Raw genomic sequence first — 27,490 nt, 5'->3', positions numbered from 1 at the left:
TAGACAATTAACTCTATACAATTTATCTGATCAAGTTATCTGTGTTACTTGAGAAAGTGTGTCTTGTTGTCTGTCTCGCATAGTCAAATTCAACCTCTTTCCCAGAACTCAGCAATGTTTTTGTTAAACACATTGTTATATTAGCTAGAATTAATGGAAAGTGCTGTGGCTATAGCTGATAGAAAACAAAGAGAAGGAATGACAATTATTACAATTACAATATATTGCTCATCAGCAGCTGGAACTTGCAAAGATTTTGGGGAGATGCCTTATGTGATATTATGGTAATTGGAGATTTCAACTGCTAATAAAGACCATGAGATCAAAGTTCTGGTTTGGGATTTTTCAGATGGTTTACACTATGGGCCAGGAGGTCTCGCTCTTTCTACTCTTTATTGTGTTTTTTTATTTATAGTCAATGTGACTATGCAGTGAAACATTCACAGAAACTGTGTAAAACAGAAACAACCACATGACCTATACAGACAGCTCTACTTTGCATTTTGACTGGCTTGAAAAAATGTACTAATGTCCACTGTACTAATGTCACTTAGTGATCTCTCCAGTGCCTACCAGGTGGTGGTGGTGGAAGAGGATGGGTCACGTCAGGTGAGGAGGAGGGAACTGGGCACGGTTGACTGTTTCCCGATACCAAACTCCCACAATGAGGCTCAGGCCAAAGGGTCCCCACATTACTACACAGCCGAGCTGGCTCCCAGCAGTCTCCCTGAGGCCACCCCCTTCACTGTGGGCGACAACCACACCTACAATGGATACTGGAACAGCCCTTTAGACCCCACCAAGAATTACCTCATCTACTTTCAAGCCACCAGTAACTTCAGAGGGGTGAGAACTAAGATGTGCTGCTTTTAACGTTTTAGCAACCTTGGCAGTCAGTTTAGATTTGTTATTTTTTGCCAAATAAGTTGATACAGTATTGTATTCATTTTTAGAATGTTTTTGGGTTGATTGATTTCCACTGGTAAATCTTGGGCTTGTTAGTCTTTAATTATCTCTCATTGAAACAAAATGTGAAAACAGTGAGGGTTTTTTTCCCCCCTAAAACCACCACACTGACAAAGTGGCCAAATGAATCTTAACAGCTTTTAGGAGATAATTACTTGGAGAATACAGAGTTTGCTCTTGCATTTTTGTTGGATTCTCTCATATGCAAGCTCTTTAAAAAAAAAGCTCTTTTTTTTCTTTGAGGGAGATCAAACACTATCTCTCAGACATAAAAAAAGATTTAAAAAGAATGTTTTGAGCAGTTGGAAAATTGACTTAAGTATGAATAAGGGATGTGATGGCCCAAATGCATGGAAGCAGTGTAGTGTATATAAGGGTGTTGAACTTATTAGGAACATGTGGAGCTTATGTGGACCTGCCTGTCTGCAGGTTCTCCTCTACTTTATCTGATTCTTAAGAAGATGCAGACAGATCACGGTGTTGTTGGGTGGGTCTCCAAAGGCCTTGTTCAGCCTTTGCTCCAGCTTGGGGCCAACATGCTGTGTATCTGACTGAAATCTCTTCCCTCTGGTCTGGAATAAGCAGTCAGCGCTTGCACAGGAGTTATGAGACAGATCTCGGCCAGCAAAAAATAAATATGACTGTATAATTCATGTTGATGATTTTTGTTTTTGTCCTGCAAACATTTTCATCTATTTTCTAAATTATAGTTGTGTTCTTAGGAAAAGTGGACAGCTCCGAGAAAGAAAAAAACAATTATTTTGACAATCATCCTGGATAAATTAGATGTATGAAGGCATACTGTGGACTTTGAGCTGCCATTGAATTGAATCAGTAATTGCTTTGGCAGAAATTCCTTCAGTGGGGCTTGAACGATGCATGATTCGTGCTGCCAGTTTCTTCAGGAACACACAAGCAGGAAACAAGCGTCTATTTCTAAGTATTTGTTCTCTCTGTTATGTCTGTAGGAGTCACTTGGCTCATTAGAAATATCTAGATTTTTGCTATCTGTGCCACTGAAAGTGAAAGTAACACTCTGATATTTTTCCTTTCAACCCTGTTATGCATTTATCATTCTTCCACATCTGGGATAACCTGTCACTTGTCTCAGGGTTTCACTATACTGGCATTTGAATTGGGTAGACTTTTGATCCATTTTTCATCTAGCTCAAGGTTGGCAAAATGCCAAAATTTACTATGCTACAACTTTTATTATTGCATATTTTGTGTGTCCCTTTACCTTTTATTATCAGAGTGGTGCACAAAAATATCATGTTTTAGCCAGTAAAAGTCACTTTAAACCCAGAGGGCGGTGGTAGCAGTTCATATGAGCTTATAGTAGATCTGAACCCCTAACTGACTCAATAATAACTATTTGTCACTCATAGATTGATTTGTTGGCAATGGTTGGTTGCTAAAACAGCAAAATGAAAATTGAAGGCCATTGCTTTGTATAATACATCTACACAGAACGCGTATTATCTTCTTCTTCAAAAAAAGGATCGGGTAGAGCCTTAGGCTGGGAAGCAGAGGTCTCCTAGTTCAAATCCCAGCACACACAACAGTTGTGTCATTGAGTAAGACACGCAGCACCAGCTCCCCTTGTGCATCCTGTGGCTGCCCACTGCTCCCCCATGGGGGATGAATTAAAAGCAGGGCACAACGTTTAAAATGTACATCTACTCCAAGACAATAAACGAATTGCATGTCACTACACTCCTGTTTTAATCAATTTACGCCAATTTAATGACATTTTAATGACCAACAGATGAAAACATAAAGAAATATTTCCCACTGGTTACATTATTGCATCAGAGTCTTGATGCAATGTATACATTTTATCAACATCTCGTATTTCAAATTGCTCATCTGATTGTTGAAGTTGTAACCCTTAACTAGCTGAACCACTCTATAACTAGATAATAATCAGACAGCACAATGTGATAAAATCCCAAAATATTTGTATTATAACTGTATTTATTTATACAGTGCTCTCTAAAGGTTATACCTTTAGGGATTCTGTAAGGGATTAGAAAGGATTTATTTCTGATAAGCAGATTTGAGCACCTTATAGATGGGACCTCATGGAGGCTCCTCTGCATAAAGTTGCTACTGTGACGAGCCTTTGTGTTTCTGTTCCAAAAGGCTAACAGTCAACCTTGGCAGAGGACAGGATGACACATGACACACTACCTGCCGCTGCTTTAATAACCCCTGGGTGGGAGTAAATATGACTTAGCTGTCACTGTAAGAGATGAGAAGAGATGAGAATCCACTTGAAACAGATTTCCAATTAAAAAAGGTAATTTGGCAAGAGTTTTAGGTGAAAGGTTTTTGACTCCAATCTCAGAGCACACATTACCATAATTGCTCATAAAGGCTTATTTAACTTCCTTAAATCCTAATTTGGTAACATGGCTCTCTGTCTACGAGATAGAGGTGGCTGTTTTGGGGGGAGTTGGAGCCATTTAGCAGACCCGGGTGACGGACCTCACATGGTGAAGTGGAGCAGAGGTCTCTCATATCACAAGGAGGTGTCATCTGCTTGAAAATTTCAATTATTTCCTCCACATAGCAAAGGTCTGGGTGACTTTGACACACATGGCCACCTGTGTTGCAAGCTGGGGACCAGATTGTGGATTGCAATTTTACCAAGACAAATGAATTAACTCAGCCTTTTCCTTTATTCACAGGAGACCAGAATAAACTGCATTCGGATTGCTCGCAAAGGTAAAACTTTCTTTGCTTTTCAATTATGGAATGATCATCAGATGAATGATATGGTGTTCACAAAGTATTATTGCACTGCTCTATTGTTTCACAGCACAAAACAAGAAGGTGGTGCTTTTCTTTTAGTGCAAATGAGGTTTCAGCTTTATGACAACAGGAAATATCAGAGGAAGTGAATGTTTCAGAGAGAAATCAATCATCACAAATCGATCATCGAATGATTCAGTCATTGAAGATATATAGCTTTTGAGGCAACAGTATGTTCCTTTTATGGGGTGGAAATGTCCCCAGACTGTAACTTAATAGGGACAGGATCTCTTGATGCCTCCCACAATTTAGACTCGCTGGCAGCAGTGCAGGCATATTTAAGTTTTTGAGTTAGACTTGCCCTTTTGGCCAGTCAGAAAATTCCAACCATTTCTGCTTCATTAGTAGGTTTTGCAGTGCTCTTATTTATTCTCCTGTACCAATGGATAAATTCAGACAGGAGGTACAAAGCATGATGGAGTTCAACGGCCAGTAGAGGAGCATAGCAGGAGCACAGTGTACTGAATTTGAGTCTTGTTGCATATTGTGTTCTAAGGTGTAAGTTTAAACAATGTGATTCATACACATAATATAATTTTTAAAGTGTAAAAACCAGTTACTCTAACGTGACATTTTAACAAATGTGGAGCAAAGAAATGGATGAGAGCTTTTATTTAGCTACAAAGGAGACAGCAGGACTTTAGCCTGTGTTTTTAGTAAACAGCCAATACATCAAACCCCTTTTTTGACACTATCATGGTCAGCATTTTCAGAAATAGCTCTGCATTTACATTGTTGCTTTTGTTTCTACTCTGGGATTCAGAGTCACATGATTGATTCCGTGCATATCATTTAAATCCGGAAAAGTATCTTGAGTTCAGTATTTGTACATCAGATGACGAACAGTGGCTGTTCTGCTAATAAAACACTAATGGTTTGTTTTTGGACTAGAAGAATAATGCAGTTGCTGCCTAATGCAGTTGTGTTCTACTTTTTACATTTTACGTTATGTTGAATTCATTTTTAATTGAAATAAAATGCAACTTTTGCTCATCTCTATACACAAAACAACGCTTATAGGGACAAAGTGAAATCACATTTTTTACATATTCAACTGCTGAAATCTTTTATTAACCTAAGTATTCAAACCCTTTGGTGGTGATTACTGCTCTTAGTCTTCCTGGGTAAATCTATGAGTTTCTCACACCTGGATTTGGGCACTTTATCCCATTCTCCCTGACAGATCCTGTCAAACTCCATCAGATTGGTTTCTATGAACTGCCATCTATAGGTTTTCCCCACAGATGTTTAAAAGGGTTTAAGTCAGGGCTTTAGCTGGACTACTGAAGGACAATCAGAGACTTGCTCTGAAACGACTCCGGTCTTGTGTTTGGCTGTATGCTTTGGATCATGGTGATACAAATAGATTAACTGTCACCCCAGTCTCAAAGCTTATGTACTCTACCACAGCTTTTACTGAAGAATGTCTCTTTCTTTGGCTGACTCCATCCTTCTGTCAGCTCTTTGTTCCTGGACATTTCCATGACCAAAGTCTTTCTTGTCTGGTTAAGCCCAGCTCTAGGAAGACTCCTCATGGTTCCAGACTGCTTCCATTTCAGTTACTGAGGCCACTGTGCTCCTGGGAAGATTCAGAGTATGCACACTTTTAAATCAGCTTATTTTAAATGGCAATAGTTTTTCATCAACAAAATATTTAATGGACATTCAGAAATATATCAGAAAGTAATTTTTTTTACACATTTACTAAGAGGGATGCACTGCCTTTTTGTACACTCCTTGACCTTTTTAGTTACTTCTATTGTTAAAGGAATATTTGCACCAGCTGAATGTTTTACTACTTTTCTCTCTCAAACTTTGCACCCAACTGTACTTGTCCTGATTTGTGACTCACCAGCAAATGTTATTTTGGCAGTCTAAAGAAGTCCTTGGACTTCGTGGTTTGGTTTTTGTCCTGACATGCAGCATGAATTGTGGGATATACAAGGTGTGTACCTTTCTAAACAGTCAAATCATTTTTCTTACTGTAGGGTAACTCTAGTAAACTTCTAGACTCATCTCAAGAAAACCAACAGCAAAGGGTCTGAAACATTTCCTAAATGAAAGATTTTTAAATAATATACTTTTAAAACTTTACTTTAAAATAATGTATGACTGTGGTTTGTCTAAAAATTGGTTTAAAACAGAACAGTGCTTTAAATGGATAATTCTTCTAAATGTTTGCAGAGACATAGATTGGAGCATTATAATGGGTGATAGTGGTTATAATAAGCTTTTAAGATAATAAGGTTATATTGGGATATTTTAATGTCTGTGTGCTCTGTCTGACACTTGCATCCTCATGTCAACCCATGACGGTGCTGAATGTTATGTTATCATTACCTATTGTAATGAGTGTGTGAAAACGGTTTAGACTGTGCAAGGGTGGAATTCTTTAAATGCTAATACAATAACACTGGAGTAAGAATAGACCCCCTGTTGTTTCTTCTTTGCTAACAAAATGTCGAATAAGTGAAACTGTGATCACAACTACTGAAAGAGCTTTTGTGGCTCCAATGGTTGGAGCTATTGGGGACATGGGTGCATATCAGAAAGACAGTTATCCTAAATCAGGCTGCTGCTGAGTGGATTTGACACAGGCTTAGTGTTGTTTTGGGTGCTGCGGGGGGGACGCTTCCATGCCAATCTCGCCTTACCGAACATTCTAGAGAAACTGTTAGAGCAAACATGCATCTGTGTCCTCACTGTTCCTCTTAAATCACTGAGACTCACATTTTGGCAAACAGCTTTTGGGCTCTGATGGCTTTGAAATACCAAGTGCAGCAGCAGCCTTTCCGCTCTCTCTCCCTGAGAGGGGAAGCGACCACAAGTGTTTGCTTGAGAGACAGACACAGATAGAAGGCACTCAGTTCAAACAATAGGAGAGAGGGAGGCAGGCAGAAGGTGAAATGGAGTTGTTCTCCCCTTCTTCCCTACTGAATTATGTCTGAAGTTTGTAGTGCTCTTGAGAAAGGTGGCAGTTTAATTGGATTCCTCTACCTGAACTCTTTCTTTTCTTTTAAACTGAAGTGAAATGACATGAAAGAATTCTATCTTACTATTGTCTGCCAGCCTGTCATGTTAGGATGAGGTGGGTTGCAGGTTTATTTATAGGAGCCATTTTTTAACTGTACTTGTGCATACATGACTGTGGCTGACAGACCCAGAGGACTCGATGATGTTACTCATGTTCCTTCAGAGGTGGCACAAAGGTCCTCTTAAGACACATCCTGGATCTTTTTCATTTCTTTTCATTGGCTTCCCACACACTGTCTTCAGATGGAATATGACCAACATTACAAGAAGAACAGTGAGAACATGTTCATCACTAATCAAATTGTCTTGAAAGATTTCTGGTTCTGCCACAAGAGAAGGCTGTTATTCAGCTCAGCTCAGCCAGGAAAAAGCATCACATTCATATTTAGCCTTTGCAGCAGATGACATTTTTGCCTAAAATCTTTGTGACAGCTGAATGGTATCATTATAATATGCATACATTCAGGAATAGTTTACACATACTTTTATTTGAAACTGACAGAAGTAAATGACTTAAATAATTCCCATTTATTCTGTTAAGTCTTCCTCTGTGTTTACCTGTTGTCTTGATGATAATGTACATGTCTACTGCCTTGTTTCATCAGTCTAAAGACACAGTTACAGTAAGCTTGTGCTGCTTTTTGTTTACAGAAATCATTTTCATTCACTAACTGACTGCATTTGGTTCAGCAATGCCTTTTGTGTGTGATGTGCTAGTGTTGAGGAAATTGAAAATACTCACAGACTTATTTATTTATTTTTGGTATTTATTTCCTTTCTGCATTTGTCTCCTGGATAGAAATAATGTTTAGGTACTGTCATCAAAACATTAAAAGTCTTCTACAAGCTCAAAGGGCATAACTTATCCCTTCCTCTGTAGGCTTTTTATTACGTGAATAGCAAGAATTTGTTAAGAATGCCTCAGTATATATCAGCCTGTTTATCCTTTGTGATTAGAATGAGATTCATCATAAAAGAGCCTAACAGTGATTTGAAAACAGTATTGATCTGAATTAAAATAGTGTTTTTCCTAAAGTGATAGACTCAGCAGCATATTGATGAGTGTGACATGACTTATACTGATGCAGTAAGTTAATGAAATATATTTTTGTGAAAGGAAATTTCAACCTCTACAAGCCCTTTGTCAGCCTTTACTTTTTGGATAGCTTGAATGAGCCCATTGTTCTTGTTAAAAAGAGAAAGTGTAAGATGTAAACTTGTTGTTCTACTGGTGGTATTGGTGCTGAAAATTTACACTGGAGTGTGGCATTATATTAAAATTAATTTTTAAAAGGCCTAATTTAGAGACTAACAGGATAAAATGACTCAGAAGAGCAGAAGAGTGGTGAGTGTCACAAAACTGTTGTGGCCCTAATGAAATAATTGCTGTGTAGCCGGACTCTACATTTCTCTTAAGTGAACCAACTCGGGGCTAATTCCAGTCCTTTTTAATGCCTAATTTAGGAGCAGCCAGGAAATGATGAATAATGATAAAACAGGAGTCCAACTATCATTGCCTCTCCTTTTTTTATCCCCGTGGATCTCCTTCATTGACCACTGCTGTGTTTTTGGTGCAATGAAATTCACGATGATAGCCAATTTCTAAATACGGCCCTGAAAGCAGAATGACTCACCCAGCATGATTGGTGTGATTACGGCAAGTCTGTCAGTCTGTGTCTGCCAGGAACTACAGTCACCAACGATCCGCAGCTTATCAAACCAAACTCAGCATTCTGCCTCACTATAAAGGCTTTTTTTTCAGTCACAGACAAAAAACAATAACTCCCCCATAAAGCAACTTTGCTTTTTTTTTCAAATAAAGATATGTCAGTTCAGGTGTGCAGCTAAACTAGCAGAGACAGTGCTCAAAATCTTCAATCATTCTATCTGTCTGCATTTGTTTTACCCCCCACCTTATTTGTTTTCTCATCAGACTGATTAATGAAGAGCATGCTGCCAGAAGTGTAATAATACTCTTTCAATTCTTTCACACGTAACAGCAATTTTTCATCTTTGGATGAAACACAACAGGACATGCAGATGAGTCACAGAGAGAGAAATTTCCTGCTCTCAGATAACTGAAATGGCTGAGCAGACTGGAACTGTGACATATGATTGGAAGGGAAATAACTGCACAAATGTATATGAGTTTGGTGAAATAACCAGAGTGCTGCCTCCTCCTAGCTAAACATATTTACCACACTTACCAGTAGAGTCTCATGTTGCTGATAGCAGTGCCAATGGTTCATGTCCTTTCTGATACGACAGGTTAAAGACTCAACATGTAGGTTGTTGATAATAAGTATGAAGTCTATTCGATATCTTGTTAAAAAATGTTCACACCAAATTTTCCCAGTACATAGCAGTTTCTGAAGTAGATGTGCGAATGACAGTGATCAATTACATCTACACCAGCAAAATGATGATTTAAAATTGTTCCAGTCTATTTACAGTTCACTCTAAAATAAATACTGAATAATTTCAGACTTAGGAACTGTTAAGACAAAATCTTTATACAGTAGTAACACAGAAATAACTCATCAGATCTGTAGCCTCATACTATTGTAATTTCAATCAATATTGTGTTCTGATGTCATTTATATTAATAGATGTTTATGACTCAGAAAACACAAGGTGGGTCAAGCCTGAAGACTTTGAGTAGAGTCGAATTCAAGTGTGAAGTCTCTCGGGTAGAAAGTCTGAGTCAAGTCATAAATTTGGAAACTGAATACAATATATATCTAATATATTGTCTATATATATTTAATATGTATATTTCCAGGGCGAACTGGAGGCAGGGGGTGTACATTGTTTATATGTGTCTCTTTTTGCTCACTCTCATATGACACAATAAAATCAGTGCATCATTTGACAGCATGCAGTCTAGCTGGTTTTCAGTTCAATAAATGACCAAAACCCAGAGGCACAGTGGGAGAGAAGCCTTTATTCACAGGGTGCAATAAAGTTAATTATTACACTGAGGAACTACCGTAGAAATGGCCGTACCTATCTTTAAGTCTTATGTCTTAGTGTTCATGCGTCACTTAGAAAGTCCTTCACTTTAAACCTGGCGTATGCAGTAAGCCTACATGTATAAGATATATATGTGTTGGGTTTTGGGGGGTTTGTTTCCCCTCCTTTTGGGACAGAGTTTCGGTCACAGTTATTGCTAAACCTGGGCAAATAAAGCTAAGACAACTTGTATGGCTAGAGTAAATCATCCACTTCCTTCTTGTTTTGTGCCATAAATCAATCAAAATATCCTGTTGATCTACCGTCAAAGTACCGAATCAAGAGTAGTGCGGGCTGCCAATCTTTTTGGCAAAACTTGTTTTGTTTATGGTAATTATGCTAAAATGAATGGACAATGATTTACTGCCATCAAACCACTATATGCAGCTTGCTGTTTTTGTAATTAGAAGAGAATAAACCTGTCACAGTGGCTTTGTTTCTAAGCCACCTTCCCCTCTCTTTCTCTCTCTCCTCGTTGCCCTGACCTCGCTGTCATGTGTCATGTGCAGCTGCCTGTAAGGACTCTAAGCGGGCTTTGGAGGTATCTCAGCATGCAGAGGACATGGGACTAATTCTCGGCGCCTGTGCTGGTGGACTGGTGGTCCTCATTCTGCTTCTGGGTGCCATCGTCATCATTGTCAAGAAGGGGTGAGTGGTGGTTGTGAAAATGTTTGTGTGTCTGCTGACTGGTTGATGTGATGGGTTAGACCTTTTCACAGTCGAACATTTACAGTCTTAAGTTATTGTTCCTGTGTAGCCCGTCCAAAGGAGTAAATTTATCTCTATTCCACTTGGCAGCTAGGGTCTATTGAGGAAGCATTAGGTGCTGAGAGTGAATTACAACCAGAGTTAGTGGAATGGTAGAGCATTAATCCTAAACTCTCCCACCGCTGCCTCAGCTGAGCTTTTGTATTTCATCTCATCTTTTAATTTCAAGGTCTGCGTGCTGGCTGAGCACATTCAAATGCAGCCTGCTCACACTGGAATCGTTTGCTGCTTTTCACCTGCAAATTACCTCTGTCGTTGATCGCACCTGCAGTGTGTTCTTCCTTCGCTCGCCGGGCAATGGTGGAACACTCATCTGAGTATGAAATATTTCATCAAGGGGCATGTTATTCCATTGCCCACTCAATTACATGAGGCGAGCAGCTGTGAGGTGCCAGTGGATGGGCTAGTAATTGGTTAGGAAGGTTGTTTTTGCTTTTTCTTTCTTTCTTTATTTATTTTTATTTTTTTTGAGCGAGAGAGAGAGAGGAGCTCCTCCGCCCCAAGGAATTTTCTCATAGAGAATACAGGGAGAATGAATTGGCATGCCTGGAAGAAGGCAGTGACTGATAAGATTCACTGGGCTAATCTAGCAAGCACAATAGGAGGCAGACAGCCACACTGGGGTAACTGGAACAGACAATGTTTTATATTTTGCCACAAAATACTATGACTCTACATGTGCAAAGTTGCACAATATATGTTAATGTGTCTTCATTTTGTAACCATTAAAATCAGAGGTCCCATGCACAGCTGTATATTTTATAGCAATGGGAATGGGAAAGACTGAAAAATAGAGGAGGGGCTTACTGCACACCAAAGTTCATCTCCGAACTGAACAATTTAAACACAAGATGAGGAACAAGTAGCTTTTAGCCAAACTGTATGCCCAAAAAGGCTCAATTGCTTGTACATTTCCATTTTTTCTACTTCCTGTTTTTTTAAATATGTCTTAACGTCAGACACAGAATGTCTGTCTCCATTCTTGTGGACTCCAAAACATTACCCACAATACAACAGAGTTATGTTAGCAGATAATGACTGCTAACATAAACCATTAGCCTTAAACCATTAGTCTTAAGCAGAGATGAGTAGCAGGCCTGGGCTGGTTTCCTATTTTTTAGACCCCACGAATGTTTTTATTGGCAAATGTATTCCATCTCTTGAGACCAATTATCAAATTGCAGACTGCTTCCTCTGGAACCATAAAAAGCTTTTTTCCCATATGCAACACCTGGAATTTGTAAAATCACCCTCTTTTTAAAAAATGCCAATAACATCAAACATACAGCAACATAAGAGGTTTACTGTGTAATCAAATAAATATGTGAAAAATATACAGTAGCTGGTCCTTAGCTGCATCTTGCTGTTGCTGCAGTTCTTTCTTCATTGTTCACACTTTAACCAGTTTCATGACGGCTGGCTAGGAACATTCCAACACACTGAGCATCTTCATTTATCTTTCTGATGCCCATCGTGAGAAACCATAGTCACCTCTGTTTTTTTTCTCCTCACTCTATGTCTCTCTCCTTTCCTCCTCCTTCATGCTAATCAGAAGGGACTTCTATTCTTACCCTTACTACCCGTAAGTTACTCCTTTCTCCATCTTCCCCTGTGCCACCCTGACACCATCCTCCCCTTGCTTGCCCTTTGTAGTAGCCCCAGGATTACTATGCCTGGAAATAGGTATTGCTGTCTCCACCCAATATAGACCCCCCCCTTCCACTTCCCCCTCCTTTTTCCCCTTCTCCTTTGGCCCACCATCTCCACCACAACCTTTTTGCCACCCCAACACTCTCCTGCTATCACCAAATCTTTCTTTCCCCTTGTCCAATTTCAGTCGTGTAGCCTTTAGATTTCCCCCTTAGTCTGATTTCTCATTTCCTCACCCTCCTTCCTTTTCTTTCTCCTACTTTCTCTTTGCCTGTTTTCTCTCATTCTGCCCTTTTTCTACTGTCCTCTGCCTATAATCACTTCCTCTCCACTCTTTCTCCCTCTCTGTCTCTCACTCCATCCTGCCTCTCTCCGCCTGCATCTCTACAGTAGGAAGAAGGTGGCCATAAACAAGGCAGCCATGTCCTACAGGCAGGAGAAGAATCGGAAGCTGAGCTCTTTAGACTGCAACATGACAGAGCAGAGCACTCTCCAGCAGGATGAGAGGATGGCGCACTCATTCATGGATGCCCATGGCTGCAGCGCTCGAAGTAAGACAGCAAGGAACATATGGGTACTCTTAAGAAAGTGTCTCCAGAACTGGAGCTCTTTCCTCTGTGACCTTCAGCCATGTTTACTTCCAAGCTTATATCCAATCTGTTCTGCCAGACCATAAGGTGGTCTCCACAGAGAAATCTTCTGCAAGTTTCTTGTCTGTTTGAATACCCTGCACTGTCAATCAGACCTCATGTCTCTGCAAAAACAGTTTTTTGTTGTTCAGCTTCTCCCTAGATTTTTAAGACAAGTTTAAATTAATAAGAGTCTGAGTCACAGAGTGCATAGTGTCAGCTGTATGGCCTGAGCTGCATGTGCTCATGTTCCCAGATGAACAGCGTAGCTCCGTCAATGAGTCCAGCAGCTTACTGGGAGGCTCGCCACACCGTCACTGTCGGAGAAAGAGCTCGCCGTATCACACGGGTCAGCTGCACCCTGCTGTAAGAGTGGCTGACCTCCTCCAGCACATTAACCAGATGAAGACAGCTGAGGGGTACGGCTTCAAACAAGAATATGAGGTAAGAAATAGAAGGAGGAGAAAAAAAAGATGCCACATAATAGTACATTTGGTCCATGTTATTCATGGCCAGTACATTAGTTCCACCACAACAGTATAACATGCTCCCGGCTTTGTAGCAGTAGTTTATATTTGAGCCTCCTCTGTTTGAACAAGACAGTGCACCCATACACAAAGCCACGTCTGTACAGAAATGGTTTTCCCAGTTGGGTGCGGAAGATCTTTCTTGGCCTCCACAGAGCTCTGCAGGCTGTAGCACAAAGTACACAACACAATTTATTTCTGAACAAAGAGTGGGAGTTTTGCCATATCATGGGAAACTACAAATGGACGTCAGTCAATTGAGCAGGTGCCACAAAATGTGTTTACATTCATGTGACAAAGCCTTCTAGCAGCCACAGTGATTACATGTTGGGAGTAAAGAACGAGGTAAGGTGCATGGAGTGATAAAGTCTGTGTAGGGATGGGTTTGGACTGGATCAATGGGAGATGTTACTTGTTTCCAACCAAAAAACAAAGTAGTTTCCACTGATCACATCTTAACTAAGAACTTAATTCAACCCAAACCATGATTGTTCCACAATGAATATGTTTTTTTGTCTAAAGCTAAAGAAGCCCTAAAAATAGTGTTTACAAAAACATGTGGTTTTGGCACAATAATGCCCATTGTTTTGAAATTAGATATTCAAAGATCACTAAGGAATAATGTTCAGATGTCTCAGTAAACTGCCAATGCAGGAACATATTAAACTACAATTTGTGCTTTTTTTTTTTTTTTTTTTTGTGCTCAAAAAATCATATTTTTGTTTTTGTCCTAAATTCCAAGTCTGCTGTCAGAAAGCAGCAAAGAAAATCCAAACACATTCAACACAGTCTCATATTAAAGGAGCCAAAACAATTAGAAAATGGTAAAAGTGCATCTGTAAGTAATGTGTGAAAAGAAATAAAGAGGGAATGCTTCAGGGTGGATGGAACTTTCCTGCCATTTTCCTTCTGACTTATGTACAGAATTGCAGAAGCTGCTGTGAATAAATCTGCCAATAAAATTAGTAGAATCTGAAGTATCTCTTAATGAGTAAGACACCTAATGAATTGCTCAGCCATATTTATGGTGATATAGTGAACAGAATATCAATTTAGCATTGACTTTGTTATTTCATTTCTGTATCATATTCATTCAGATAAGGCAACTGCTGTATGACTCTTGAGTCAAGAGAGTGTGTTTTTCCCTGTGAAGAAAGTCAGTTTATCTGTTTATGACATGTACTGTAGATCATCCTTCCTCCAGCTGGAAGCAAAGACAGTATTATACATGTATTTATTCAGAATTTGCTAATATCTTTATGTCAGTGTATAGAACTCATCCCTATATTGCTATAGACAACTACTCTTTCCTTAGACAAGGCTTAAATGGAGCATTTAGCATCCATGAGCAAGCAGTAAAATGCTGTTTTACTTCATTTGCATTACAGAGATAATGCAGATGTACTGAACTTTCTTCCTTTCGTGTTGTGTGGACTAATTATGCCTTCCAAAGTTATTCCTTTCATCTTTCTTTTTTACTTTAATACTAGGGTTTTCACATCAACCAGTAGTGAAAAGTCCTTTTTCGCACCTCCACCTTCAGGAAGCCAGATGCACTTTTTCGATTCATTAGGCTATCCCCTGAGGGGCCAGCCAATTTCCCTCCTCCAAAATCAATATATGGGTCGCTTTTTCACTCCTCAGTCTGGCTCTCCCCATCGCCCGGAGAAATAAACAAGATGAAGGGGATCAGTGGGCACACTGCTGTCAGACTTCATAACCCTTATTTCCCACAGGGTTGTAGTGCTGCCATTGATCAGACATGTTGCAATGCATGGTGGGGAGTTTTGAAGGAGTCAGGCCCTCGTTGTGCGGAGGGTACAGTAATCTGTGTGTGTTGTGCTTGGAAGCCAACATCTGGAACCAGAGCCAGTGAATAAACACAGTGACAGAAGGTGTGACATCCTCCTTGTCTGCAGACCCCCCAAAACTATGTCACTGTGTTTTCTCCTCCAGGTTCAGTATAATTATTTTTATTTCTGTCTGATACAAGGTGACAGCAGCTCTACGGTGAGGAATTTTTTCCTGTAGTTTGCACATAAGGCACCAATAAAATAGCCCCTGTGGATTGCATCATATGTGTTTTTCATTTTCAAAGGCCTTAAAAAAATCTTGTTTTATTGGCATCTTACAGTAGTGATGGGTGTCCAATATGAACTCATGATGTTCTGCTAAAGTCCATGAGAGATTTTTGTACATAGATTTTACTCTTGCCTGTGTTCATATAAAAGTAGTAACAAACCCTTTTAGCATTATTGGAAAAGATTTTTTGCTTACCAGTATTAATCCAAGCTATACACATACGATATACAATAAAGATTAGATAAGATAAATCTTTATTCGTCATCACATTTGGGAAATTTTCATATTACAGCAGCAAACTATACAAATGTGCAGCAAAAAGTTTTGTGTAGTATGACATAAAGAAAAAAGATTTTTAATATAGACTTTTTATGAAGTCTATATTTAAAAATTCTATATAAAAATAAGTCGTGTCTTGACGTCTTTGTTTTGAACCTGTGTCGTATGGCTCATAAATGTAAAAATGGGGACCTGGACCAAACAAAGGATCTAAACATCACATACACGTCTCTCCTATGGTGATTGTGTGGTTGGTAATATTAATAGCTGCTATTTGAGAATTAAAATCCAACTTTTTTCTGTGTTCAGTGCCTGGAATTCAGCTAATAGAATTAGGGGTGGTCTGATTTGATCCAAATATTCAGTATCGCTGCTGATCCTGGCATTTGTTAAAGGATCTGCATGAGCAAACATAAAGCCCATCGAAATCTGATCCTTTTACTTTACTGATGTGTTCAGTCTCAACTTGCTAGTTTTGTAGAGCTGCCATCAGCTCTACAGGGCGGGACTCTGCAGCATAGGAAAATAAATTTAAAATGTGTGAGATTATGAAAACTTATACGAAAACTTATTTATAAGATTTGTAAGACTCTGAGTTCAAAGGTAGTTGTTGGCAAAAACCCAGAAATGAATTAGCTAAACTCTGCCTTTTTAGCGAATGTTAGTCTACATTCAGACGCAGCTAGCAATTTCTCATTTATGTCCACTACTGGTGCTGCACATCTCCTGCAGCAGGAGCCAAGGCTGCTGGAGACACGATACAGGAAGGATCTAAAAGGAGAGTTTTGTGAGACAAGATACTCCAGCCTGTAACACCATTGTACTACTGTGAAATAACTAAGGGTGTCTATAGCTCCAGAAAATGCAGCAGAGATGCCTGTTGAGTCTAAATAATCCCATCATATCAGTTATAGAAGCTACATTCCAGCAGATATCAATTATTTAAGCTTATAAAACTTAGTGTTATGAACCAGAGCCTCCAGCTCCTGATAAATTAGACATGTTTAATTACACTATGCAGCTGTTATTTCAAAGTGTCATATATATTTTTAATCGACCTTTACTGTAGAATGGCTAAAACAACATATTGGCTCAGAATCAAATACCTAATATTAAAGGAATCAGATTGTATTCCGGCCTAAAAATTGTGTAGTGCTGCCCCCTAATAATAATAGAAAAGAAGTAAATGTAAACAATATACATGAAGGTGATTGTTTGGCTGTATAACTCAGAACGAGAGCCTGGTAGTTTTTTCCAATACAGCAGGGACATCAGGTTGGGACTTAAAATGCAACTAAATATGACATGAGTCAACTAAGGCACATCCTAGCTCCAGTTTGTTTTTTTCCCCCTCCTCCCACTCTCCTTTGCTTATAGTATTGATTTAGATTCAGCGACTCATCTCGCTGCACCAACATATTTAGTAGATGGGTGTCATAAAACAGCTGTCACAAATTTAGCAGTTCAGCACAGAGGTACAATACAGCAGCGGCTTTTTCAAGTAGCAGGCCTCACACTGCGTCTAGAATGAGAATGGGCCACCTCCTCCTCAAGGCCACTGTCATCTCTCAGCCTCACTCTCCCCTCTTCAGTGTTGTGGCAGATGTCTGCAGATGACTTGGCAACATTCACCTTAGGGTGACACTTAGGAGCCCATTAGCAAAGTCATTTCTATTGTGAGATGCATTAAAGGCACAATGCCCCTGTTTGTTTAATGACTTGCTTTAATATGGAACTTTTCTTTGCAGAGCTTCTTTGATGGCTGGGACGTCACCAAAAAGAAGGACAAGACCAAAGGAAGACATGATAGTTTGCTAAGTCGTAAGTACTTGTGGATGTAACTTGATGGGTTAAATAGCAGGTAATGAGGAATTGACACTGACGGTCTTATTACCTGGCTTTGTTCCAGTCTCTTTTATTATAGGCTACAGCAAAGCTAAACATTAATAGCTTTTTAGACATATACTGTAAATTAGATTAGCACTTAATGACACAGCTGCCTGTATCAAGTCAACCGAAGCTGCCCAATGATTATTTTTGTTTCCAGATCAATGGTTGTTAATTTTACCCCAAAAAAAGTATTTATGCAATTAATATTTTATGAATTAAAATGTTGTAAAATGTTTTAAACATTTTGTCACTCTTTGTTGAGAGTCACCCATCAGAAAACACATTTTCACAGTTATGACACTGAAACGCTGCTTTACAAAGGTTCATTAGGTGTACATGTACATGACCAAAGGAATCATTTTGTTATTTTGCTATAATTGCAGTTGGTCATAACCTGATGGCCATTGATTTCAACAGTGCTGTGGCAGCAATATTTAAAAATAACTAGCGGCTTTTATTATTTTTGTTTGACAATAAATTGGATAAAAAGACTAAAACCATCACGTCAAGAACCTGATTTTATTATTATCAGGATGTTTAATCTTATAGTTTTGTAGATGTGTTGACAGTAAAAACAATACAGGCATTTAATGATCTTTCTTCACCTTCATCAGAGCCTTTGGTGAGTACATTTGGGACTTATTGGACCCTGGGTTTTATGTTTTTGTCCAGAAAAACAAAATAAAATGGTTTCAGAATTGGCCTTCCTATTTGAGGTGCTTCTACAGACTGAAGGACACACTAATGAGCACACAAAACCTCCTCTACCTCTGCATGTTTTTGAGAAAACGCTAATTCCATTTTGGTTAGGATTTACTGGCGACAATGCATGAATTTCCATTGTAAAATCCTAAATTCTCAGACAATTGATCTTTAGTGAAACAGAAAAGGACACTTGTTGTCCAAAATGTACAAAGTAGGGGATAGGGGTGGCCTGAGATCAGTTTTTTTTATCTAATAATAAAAACAAATATACTGTATTAACTGATATATAAAGATTTGTGTGTGTGTGTGTGTGTGTGTGTGTGTGTGTGTGTGTGTGTGTGTGTGTGTGTGTGTGTGTATTTCAGAGGATCGCCACCGGGTCAAACTTCACTCTCTGCTGGCAGACCCTAGTTCTGATTATGTCAATGCCAACTACATCGACGTAAGTCACCTTGCAGTCTTATTTCCTTTTTCCCTTCCATACTAGTTGCCTTTTATTTACTAATCACATTTTCTTATAGTGCTTAACCAGAGGACATCTCCACACACCGTCTGAGGTTGTGTCAGCTCTCTGTTACACACACCAAACATGACATTTAGTAACTACACCTACAAAATAGCATTATATTTATGCAGGCTTACACATTCAGGCTTGGCAGTGACTGCAGCAGCGCCAAAGATCTTACAAGAACCCATGAGCTTGGAGCAACGGGCCTCATGACTAACTTTTGAAAGGTGATGTTACAGAGCTTTCGGGTCCACGGTAACACAGCTGATCCTTTCATCTACTTTCAGATGTTTTGATCTCACCTACAGTTCAGCTCGAGTGAGTATCTCAGGGAGCCTTTTCGATCCCAGCAGCAGTTCATGCTCCTGCCAGATCCTATCTCAGCAGGTTTGCATTTAGTGGACCAACAGTGCTTTAACTGAAGGACAGTCACTTGTTCCTTCAGTATATACCAGGCTGTGAGCTCTGCCGTTCCCTCGTAATGAAAGGGTGACTTGAAGGTGGCTCTGAAATGTACTCATCTGAGGGTTTGACATGAGCCGTTGTGGTCTCTGAATGCTGTATTTCGTCCTTGTTTCTGCTCTTGTTTGCTGAACAAAAGGAAATGTAAAGTGAGTAATGGATGCCTGACTCAGCATATGGGGGTGGCATCGGTTAAAGTAGAATGTCAAAGCTCACAGTGTTGCACGCAGCCACTCTACCCCCTTTAGTGCTCTGTAAGGACTCCATTAGGATGAATACTCCAAGGACCTTTGTGTCATTAACAGCACCACCTGCATGACATCCCAGGACCCCTAGCTCACAACAGTGAATTGAAATGATTCCAAATGATACATAGAGACCAGGGTTGGAATAAATGGAACATTGCTTTTTTATGGGGTTAAACTGAAAAGTTTTACTGACCTTTCCTCTCATTCAAATGCAGTTTCTCTTTTGCGTTAGTAGCAAGAAATAACGTTTTTGTTTCCAATTGTTCAATGTTCCATACGTAGCTGAAATATTTAGCCTGACAGTGACGCTATTCCCTCTAAGTTGCTGAAGGATTTTGTGTTTGCGGTCGTGAAGAGCTGCTATCAGATACTGTCCCTGCTCTAGTGCTCAGGAAGTAGAGCCCGTTACTCCTGAGTTGGAAGCAGCAGTAATTTGTTCGGGATAAGAGAAAATCGCAACAAGGATGAGAAGTGATGGTTGCCATGGCTGAGCACACAGATCCAAAAGCTTAATTTCTTTGAACGACGGGCCAATTCTACTTCAGCTTAAAGCCCAGTGTACTGTAGGCATCTTTGTGTGTCTTTGTGCGCCATCTGAGGAAGACACGATGACGCAGTTTATTCCCAAGTGTCATCCCTGAAGAATAATTTTGATTTCCTGGTACTTTTTTGCATTTGAGCTAAAGTAATTTAGATGAACTGGATGGGCTGTTGGCTTCATGTCAGAAGATGAAGTAATGAGTACAGTAACATTAGAACTGATATTACAGCAACAAAATAAAGTTGTAGCAAAGTTGTAGAGTTGTAGAGTTTAATATAGTACTGCACAGGGACAGAAATGAAAAATATACATGTGTCAATAAAGACACATCCTGTTGTAATGTAACAAGAGTTGTAGAGTTGTAACAAATTTATCGGGCAGAAAGGTAACAAACCACCCTGTTGTCAAAGAGGAACATTCATATGTAATGATGAGGAAAACAGATCGCATACAGATTTTGTACATCCAATGCCAAGATTGTTATTAAATGTCAACTGTGGTTTGATGCTTCATATTATGACATGTAGAACAACTGTTTCCCAATATATTCATTTACCACATGGTTTTGGCTATGTTTTTTTTAATTATGAACATGTTAGAATAGGTCTGTATAGAATCAGATTTATAGGCCAAATCTTTTTATCACATACAAGGAATTTGCTTCTGCACAGTGGTAGTTCTAAAGCACAATACATGTTAATATATAAGAAGCCCATTTCATGGCAGCAAATCATCTGTCTGAAGTGTATTTCTTCTTCATTATCTGGGTTCTAATGGGGATATTTGAAATATCAATTAAGTCCTACATGTGACATATTTATCTGAGCTGTTTCATTTATCTAAATGGATTATTTGTAATAATAAATGGTCCAAGCATATTGCAAATTGAAATGATACCTGTAATTGATGCTAAACATTTTAACCAGTGATGAGCTTGAATTAATATTTATAGGAGCTGAAAATGTTTGGTGAATAAAACCTACTTTAGAAAAGAGTAAAACTAAAACTACAACTAAAAAAAGCTTGGCTATAGTTAACCAAAAGGGAACATTACCTTTACAACATTCAACTTAATTTAGTGGTTAGCATGAGTCTTAGAATCCGTCCACAAGTTAAAAGTCAAATTACAACACATAAAAATGCTGCCAGACTGTCTATTCAAGTAAAATGATTAGAACTCTCTGATTAGTCAGAAGGGTGAGCCTCACTCAAAAGCTTGTAGAAATCTCTGTGAGTCTTTAAGGGAGATGTCAACACCTCTCCACAGTAAGATACACTGAGTTTTGAAACATACCTCTATCAAAACAAAATTTTGAAAAAAGTCACTGTAGCTTTAAATCATGTTTATAGCATCGGCTTATCTGCCACCCCGATCAAACTATTTCCTGCTTTTCCACTAAATTCTAACATTGGACATGAGCTGGAAGGTGTGAAAGCGTTCAAGACGAGTGTAATTCCAGAACATGGTGGGTTGGTTACCTGATCCTTGACGCTTTAAAGAGCAATCAATGGGTACATTCAGTAACTTAGGAATTTGAGATTTCTGAATATTATTCTCTCCACAGGTCCTCAGAACATGCTGCTCTTTAACCATCACATTAACTTCTTTAATCACAATAACTAGCTCTTGTTTCCTCCCCTACTTCTCTTCTTTCTATCTCTCTGTTTCCCCCCCAACCTTTTGGCATCTCTTAGATTCGGATAAACAGGGAAGTAAGTACCTTGCTTCTCCTCTCTTTCCATCCCCTCTCCCTTTTCATGCTGCCCCCTCTCTCTTCCTGCCAGCCCTTCATGGCTTCCCTCCAACAGCAGATCTTTTTTTCTTTCCTTTTCTGCCCTGAGCTGCTTTTCTGCCTTTAGCCATAACTTTCTTTCCTCAGATTATTTTTTTTGCCCCCCCACAAAACTGACTGCAGCAGTATTTGTGTCCTCCATAGTCAGTTGCACACCTGTCATACTTCCTATACATCAGGCTGTCATGTAAAAGGACGGATAGTTTTGCCACAGAGGAGAGAAGATGAGGTTTAGATCAAAGCTAACATGCAAACAATGACACAGCAGGCACTGTAAATACAGACAGGTGACAAATTAGAGGAAAACCTGAGTAAATGGAGAACAGGATGGCAATGCCCCCATTATTATAGGATGAGGGGTCACTGAATGGTTTGATGAGGATGAAAACTATGGTGAATTAGAGGTCTTTGCAGGCCCTCTTTGGTCTATGGAACTGAGATCCAACCCGGGACCAGAGACCTAAGAAGGGTTGGGTCCATTTTCTACTCAGTTGAATTGGGTTAGGTCTATTTTTACTGCTGTGGGTCTTGGTCAATATGTGTAATACTCAAGTAGACCTGAATGAACTTGAGCATATGCTGTTTGAGCTGAGAGAACGAAAACTGAACTTCACAACTCTTGTGAGTTTTGTTTTGATGAGGGATCGTAAGTCCAGCATATTTCAAGAAAAATATGTCCACCTTTAAAACGTAAGCTACAGCTAAGGTATCTGAAGTTAGGCATCTGATGAAGGCAGGATGACCCAGTTTATTCTTTTGTAATTATTGACTGATTGATTGATTGATTGATTTCCTAGTAGTTTAAGCTTTTTCGAAGTTCATTTTTGGGGTCTTCAAATGGTCAGTTGCTGTAAAGTCAGGTTAGCAATATTTAGCTGGGAAAACAAAGTGTACAGTGTGTGAGGGGTTTGCTATGAATATTTTACATCAGCTCATTTGAAATAAAATGATTTAGGTGATGTGAATGAGGTGTTAGCTTAGCGTCAGCAGATTAAGTAATGAGGACAATATTATTATAATAACACTGTGAACAAGCTTTGTTCAGGTCCCCCACAATTCATATCTCTCTTTTTTTTAATTTATTAATTTATTAATTAAAATTAATTTGTCCACAATGTTCCTCCTATAGAGAGAGACTTATGTCAATGCCAGGGCACTGAGGGTGTTTTGAATGTTCATAGTGGCTCCTGTACTGTACATTTTATGTGTCTTTTCTTTTATTTGTCACCTGCCTGTGTGTTCAGTGACAGTGAACTGGGAAAAACTATAGCACAGAGCAAGGGAGTGAGAGAAATCACAGGTAAAGTAGTCACAACTTTTGATTCAGTTGATCTGTAGGACAAGAGGTACATCAGTAACAGGGAACATATTTATCAGGCATCTCAGACAAGAATTGTCATCCAGTGAAAACACATTTCCAAGTTCTTTTGAATTCGATGCTTTGCTGGAAATTTGGTCACTTGGCAAGTCATTGTGTGTAACCAGCAACTGTTCACTGCTGTATTTAAACTGTAGATGGAAGTTACCGTGCATAAAAACTCTGCATGAATGTACTTATTTGACTGTTATGAACTGCGTTGGCCTGATTGTGCTTTCATAAATGCAACTTGAACTGGTAAATGGAGTCATACATGAGGATCTATTTTTAATATTAAAAGTAAAAGCAATAAAAAAATAATATGTTTGCTTAGCTTAGAAAATAAACACACCTGAGCGTGAGGAGTGCCAGCAGGAACCAAATTTACAAATGTTCCAAAACATGTAAACATCTTGTACTGGACATTTGAGTTTTAAAAGGATGAGGAGGGATAAAAATATTTTGTGACAGCTTTTTTTCTATGATGTACAGTAATTGCTCCACACAAGTCACCCCACAGGAAATTATTTTTTTTAGCAGTTTTTGGCAACAAGGGAAGGCAGCTACAACAGTGATAATTTGGGTCCCTTGGAAATCTGCAATAGTGGGTAGGTTTTTTTTTTAAACAAAAGTATAATTTGTGAAGTTTCAAACTGTTGTTGGGTTTTGCAAAATATATTTTTAGTTTTTACTTGTACACAAAGTACATGATACATTTGGTGCCAGGTTCTGCTTTTCCTCCAGCTGATTTTCAAATGCAGGCTGTAAATTATAGGAATTTGTTGAGCTCACAGTTTATACTGAAAGGAAATGCTATATACAGTAAAAGCTCTAAGTGTTGCCACTAATATCATTCAGTCTCAAAGGAAGAACTCTCAGGGATGTACATTATTGTTTTATCGATTTAAGTTGCAGCAGAATCCCTACAAGTCATTCTGAGATGCATGTTAAATATGAGCTCCTTTAGACTCGAGGAGGACTTTCAGTGTGTTGTCACAGGTTGTAGTTAGAGTGGGCCAAATTTGCCAAGGCAAAACAAATTCAACATTGTTTCTGTATTTTGATAGAATTCATAATGCAATCTAAACTTCCAATTACTCTGCATGTACTTTTTCTTCTTTCCAGTCCATTGTGAATTCACTCAGCTTGATGTTTTGCTGTCTGTCTGCTATTGGAATATGTGGTTGCCAAGGTGACAGACAGGAAACTGCTTGACCCAGAGAAACTCAGCTGCAGAGACTTTTGGGAACGAGGGTCTCTGTACTCTTTCATATGGATAGCCATTCATCTCAACTTCCCTCTGTAGCATGACAGTTATGGAATGTAATTTGTGTGGCTGCCTGACTTAATAGTGCGCATAAACCTATTAGTGTGTTTGTATGTGTGTGTGTGTGTGTAGGGGGCATTGGTGGTGGGGGAAACGGCAGTCTAGTATTGTACACTACAATTTGTAGCGCACAAATGTTTACCATATCACTTTTCCCAGGAGTGGTGAGAGGGCACACTAATCTTAATTCTGGGGATCTGTCATGGCTGGCTGCTTTGCATTCAGCACACAGGTTTTGCCTGGTGGAGGGCCAGGATACTGCTAATAGCCTTCCAGGCCATGCACACTGTATCATAACTGCACTAATGCCAAGCTGTGCAGAAAGGAGACAGCCAGATCAGTCAGTGTCACTCAGGTAGAATTACTCCCAGAGCTGAAGATCCCTCGCTTGTCAATCTACCTTTGATCAGCAGCCCTGCCTGCATGCAAAGCACCGCTCGCCAGGCCGCCTTTGAAATGAAGCTCTCTTACTCTGCATGTAATGGCCTGGCTCACAGACACACAGAGAAAAAGTTGAATTAATGCCATTTTTCGAGGCATTGTAATTCAAGTGCAATTCTTCACCCAAAGTGAGAGCCTAAACAGTTCAAAGAATTAAAGAATTTAGCCTGTCAAACACGCTGATGTATTTTAAACTGCGCGCCATCAGCCAATAGCATGGCTCATATTAGTTTTCACGGCCGCTGAATTATCTTCAGTCAGAAGCAGAGCAGAAATTTAGCATAGCGCTGACATCAAACTTGCTCTGAGATGAATAAGAGATGACTTGAAGCTGAAAATGGAGAAAGGGAATGGATGGGAGTGGGATAAAATGAGAGTTAGATTTTCACTTCATCATGTGCTCTTGTAATGATTAACTCTCTCCTTTCTTTCTCTGTCTTTTCTCTGCCATCCTTCTTCCTTCTGTTAACACAGGGTTACCAACGATCAAACCACTTCATCGCCACTCAAGGTGAGTGTAAAGTACCCAACAGCAACTGCTAATATTTACGTGTGTGATGTTCTTTACACTGCAGCCCCACTGACAATAATTCACTGAATTATTAATGTGTTAACAACGAGGAGTCTGTGTTGCATCATGCATCACATCTGGATTTCCACCGTGAAGCTTCACTTTCCTCCATCTGTGAGAAACACTCCCATAACAGCATTTGACTGTAACTGTCAATCAGTCTGCACTGTAACTCTACTGACTGCCGCTCTCTGTGAAGTTCTGCCTTTGTCTCTCTCCTCCTCGCCATCTGCATGTGTGGTGCACCATCTCTCTGATGTCGGTCTGATACACTATATAGGCTGCATTTCCCAAGAGACACACACAGACAAACACATTCATGCACGTACATGAGAGGGAGACAGACAGAAAGACGAGAAAGAGACTGATATAAAAAAAAAAGAGCAAGACATTCTGCTTTATTCTCTCCCAGCTCTGATCCTATTTATTCAGTGAATCTGTTTTTCATTTCGTAATCCCCCTCTGATTTCTTTTCCATCTTTCACTTTGGTCTCAGTTCTACCACTTCACAAAAGTAACCTCCAAAAATTTCTCTTTCAGTCTTTCACATTTTGCTCACAAACGCATTCTGCATACAAGGGTGCCAGCAGAGGTGGAAAGAGTGCCACAGAGTGATATTCAAGTAGAGTACTGTACTTTGTGAACTTGAGGTATAGCAGAACTGAAATGACGGATAGAAAGAATGAAACAAAGTGCTGATTATTTTCATTAAGAACCAAACAAAAGCATCACTTACTAGTTAATAATTAAAATACCTTTTCTCTTTTGGAAAACATGGAAACCATATAGTATAGTATACGTATGTGCATATATCATAAAATACAGGGTCAAAACTATGTGTGTGCTTCCTAGTGTGATGTGTGATTGGGGTCAAAGTCAAAATTTTGTTTTGCATTTTTCTTTAATGGTATCTTGAAATGTTGAATGGAAAAATAGGTATTTAAAAAAAATGCATTTACCGAACCAAAAAAATTTTGAGACCTTATCTTGTAATTACGAAAAACTGATCTCGTAACTATGAGTTAGGAATCTTATAAATCTGAGAACATTTCAGAACCTGCCTTAGAATAATCCGTCTTTTAAGATGTCTTCAGTATCATGGTAGTTCTGTGATAGTTTTCAATACTTCCAAACTCTATAGTGAGACAGAACTTTTGATGGAGATTTTGGCGGACTTCCCGAAATGTCAATAAATAGCTATAAACTGAGCCTCGCTTTAGGCTATAAAGGGACGTTCAATTTTCAGCCAAAAGTGTGACTATCCATATCCATGGCAACACAATGCTTCCAGTTTCCCGTAGAACTTGTGCAAACGATTTAATTCTTTGTTTAATGTTTAATGTGACACTTCCTCAATTACTATGCTGAAAATGTAACATGCAAATTGATATTTAAGATTGTATTCAGTAAGTCTTTAAATTGCCTAGATAAAATTGAGAATTAAGAATAAATTTAGGTAATCCTAAACCATCATGCCATTGTGTCTCAAATAGTGACAAATTATTAACCACTGTAACTTTTGAACAAATCATCTCTGGATCTTGAGAAATCATTAAACATTAAATGTTAAGTCTTCATGAGAAGAGAAAGTGTTGTGTTGTAATAGATACAGAAAGTTGCACTGTGGGCTTTAACTTTTACATTTAGCAACATTAAATGTGGCAAAGTTTCGCTTTGTACCATTGGGCGTAAAGATAACTCGATGAGTTCCTCGTATCAATGAAGGAAACTTGACAACGTAATGATTCTCAGGCAAGTTCTGAAGTGCCGTCTTCAAATTCCTGCCACAGAAGAAACATACAGTGTTCTACTATATGCTGCAAATTAAACCTCGATTTATAGCTTATTTGTTGACATCTTGAAAATCTAAGTCCACCGAATTAT

At 39.0% G+C, this 27,490-nt stretch overlaps 1 protein-coding gene across 4 annotated transcripts in view; it reads left to right on the top strand.

Annotated features, from left to right (window-relative positions):
• Nucleotides 1–27,490, top strand: part of ptprua (protein tyrosine phosphatase receptor type Ua) — a 194,143-nt gene that overhangs the window by 142,979 nt on the left and 23,674 nt on the right. The window contains exons 12-21 of one of the 4 annotated variants that reach the window (XM_067508739.1): nt 567–846; nt 3,660–3,696; nt 10,338–10,476; nt 12,149–12,178; nt 12,637–12,797; nt 13,132–13,319; nt 17,512–17,584; nt 18,724–18,800; nt 21,813–21,830; nt 25,510–25,546. In XM_067508739.1, the coding sequence (XP_067364840.1) occupies nt 567–846; nt 3,660–3,696; nt 10,338–10,476; nt 12,149–12,178; nt 12,637–12,797; nt 13,132–13,319; nt 17,512–17,584; nt 18,724–18,800; nt 21,813–21,830; nt 25,510–25,546 (1,040 nt within the window). The remainder of the gene's footprint in view (nt 1–566; nt 847–3,659; nt 3,697–10,337; nt 10,477–12,148; nt 12,179–12,636; nt 12,798–13,131; nt 13,320–17,511; nt 17,585–18,723; nt 18,801–21,812; nt 21,831–25,509; nt 25,547–27,490) is intronic. The other 3 variants (XM_067508749.1, XM_067508756.1, XM_067508765.1) reach the window with 3 other exon arrangements.

This window comes from Channa argus, chromosome 1, assembly GCF_033026475.1.
Source record: "Channa argus isolate prfri chromosome 1, Channa argus male v1.0, whole genome shotgun sequence".
In the NCBI taxonomy this organism is placed as follows: Eukaryota; Metazoa; Chordata; class Actinopteri; order Anabantiformes; family Channidae; genus Channa; species Channa argus.
This window is presented reverse-complemented; position numbering and strand designations above follow the sequence as displayed.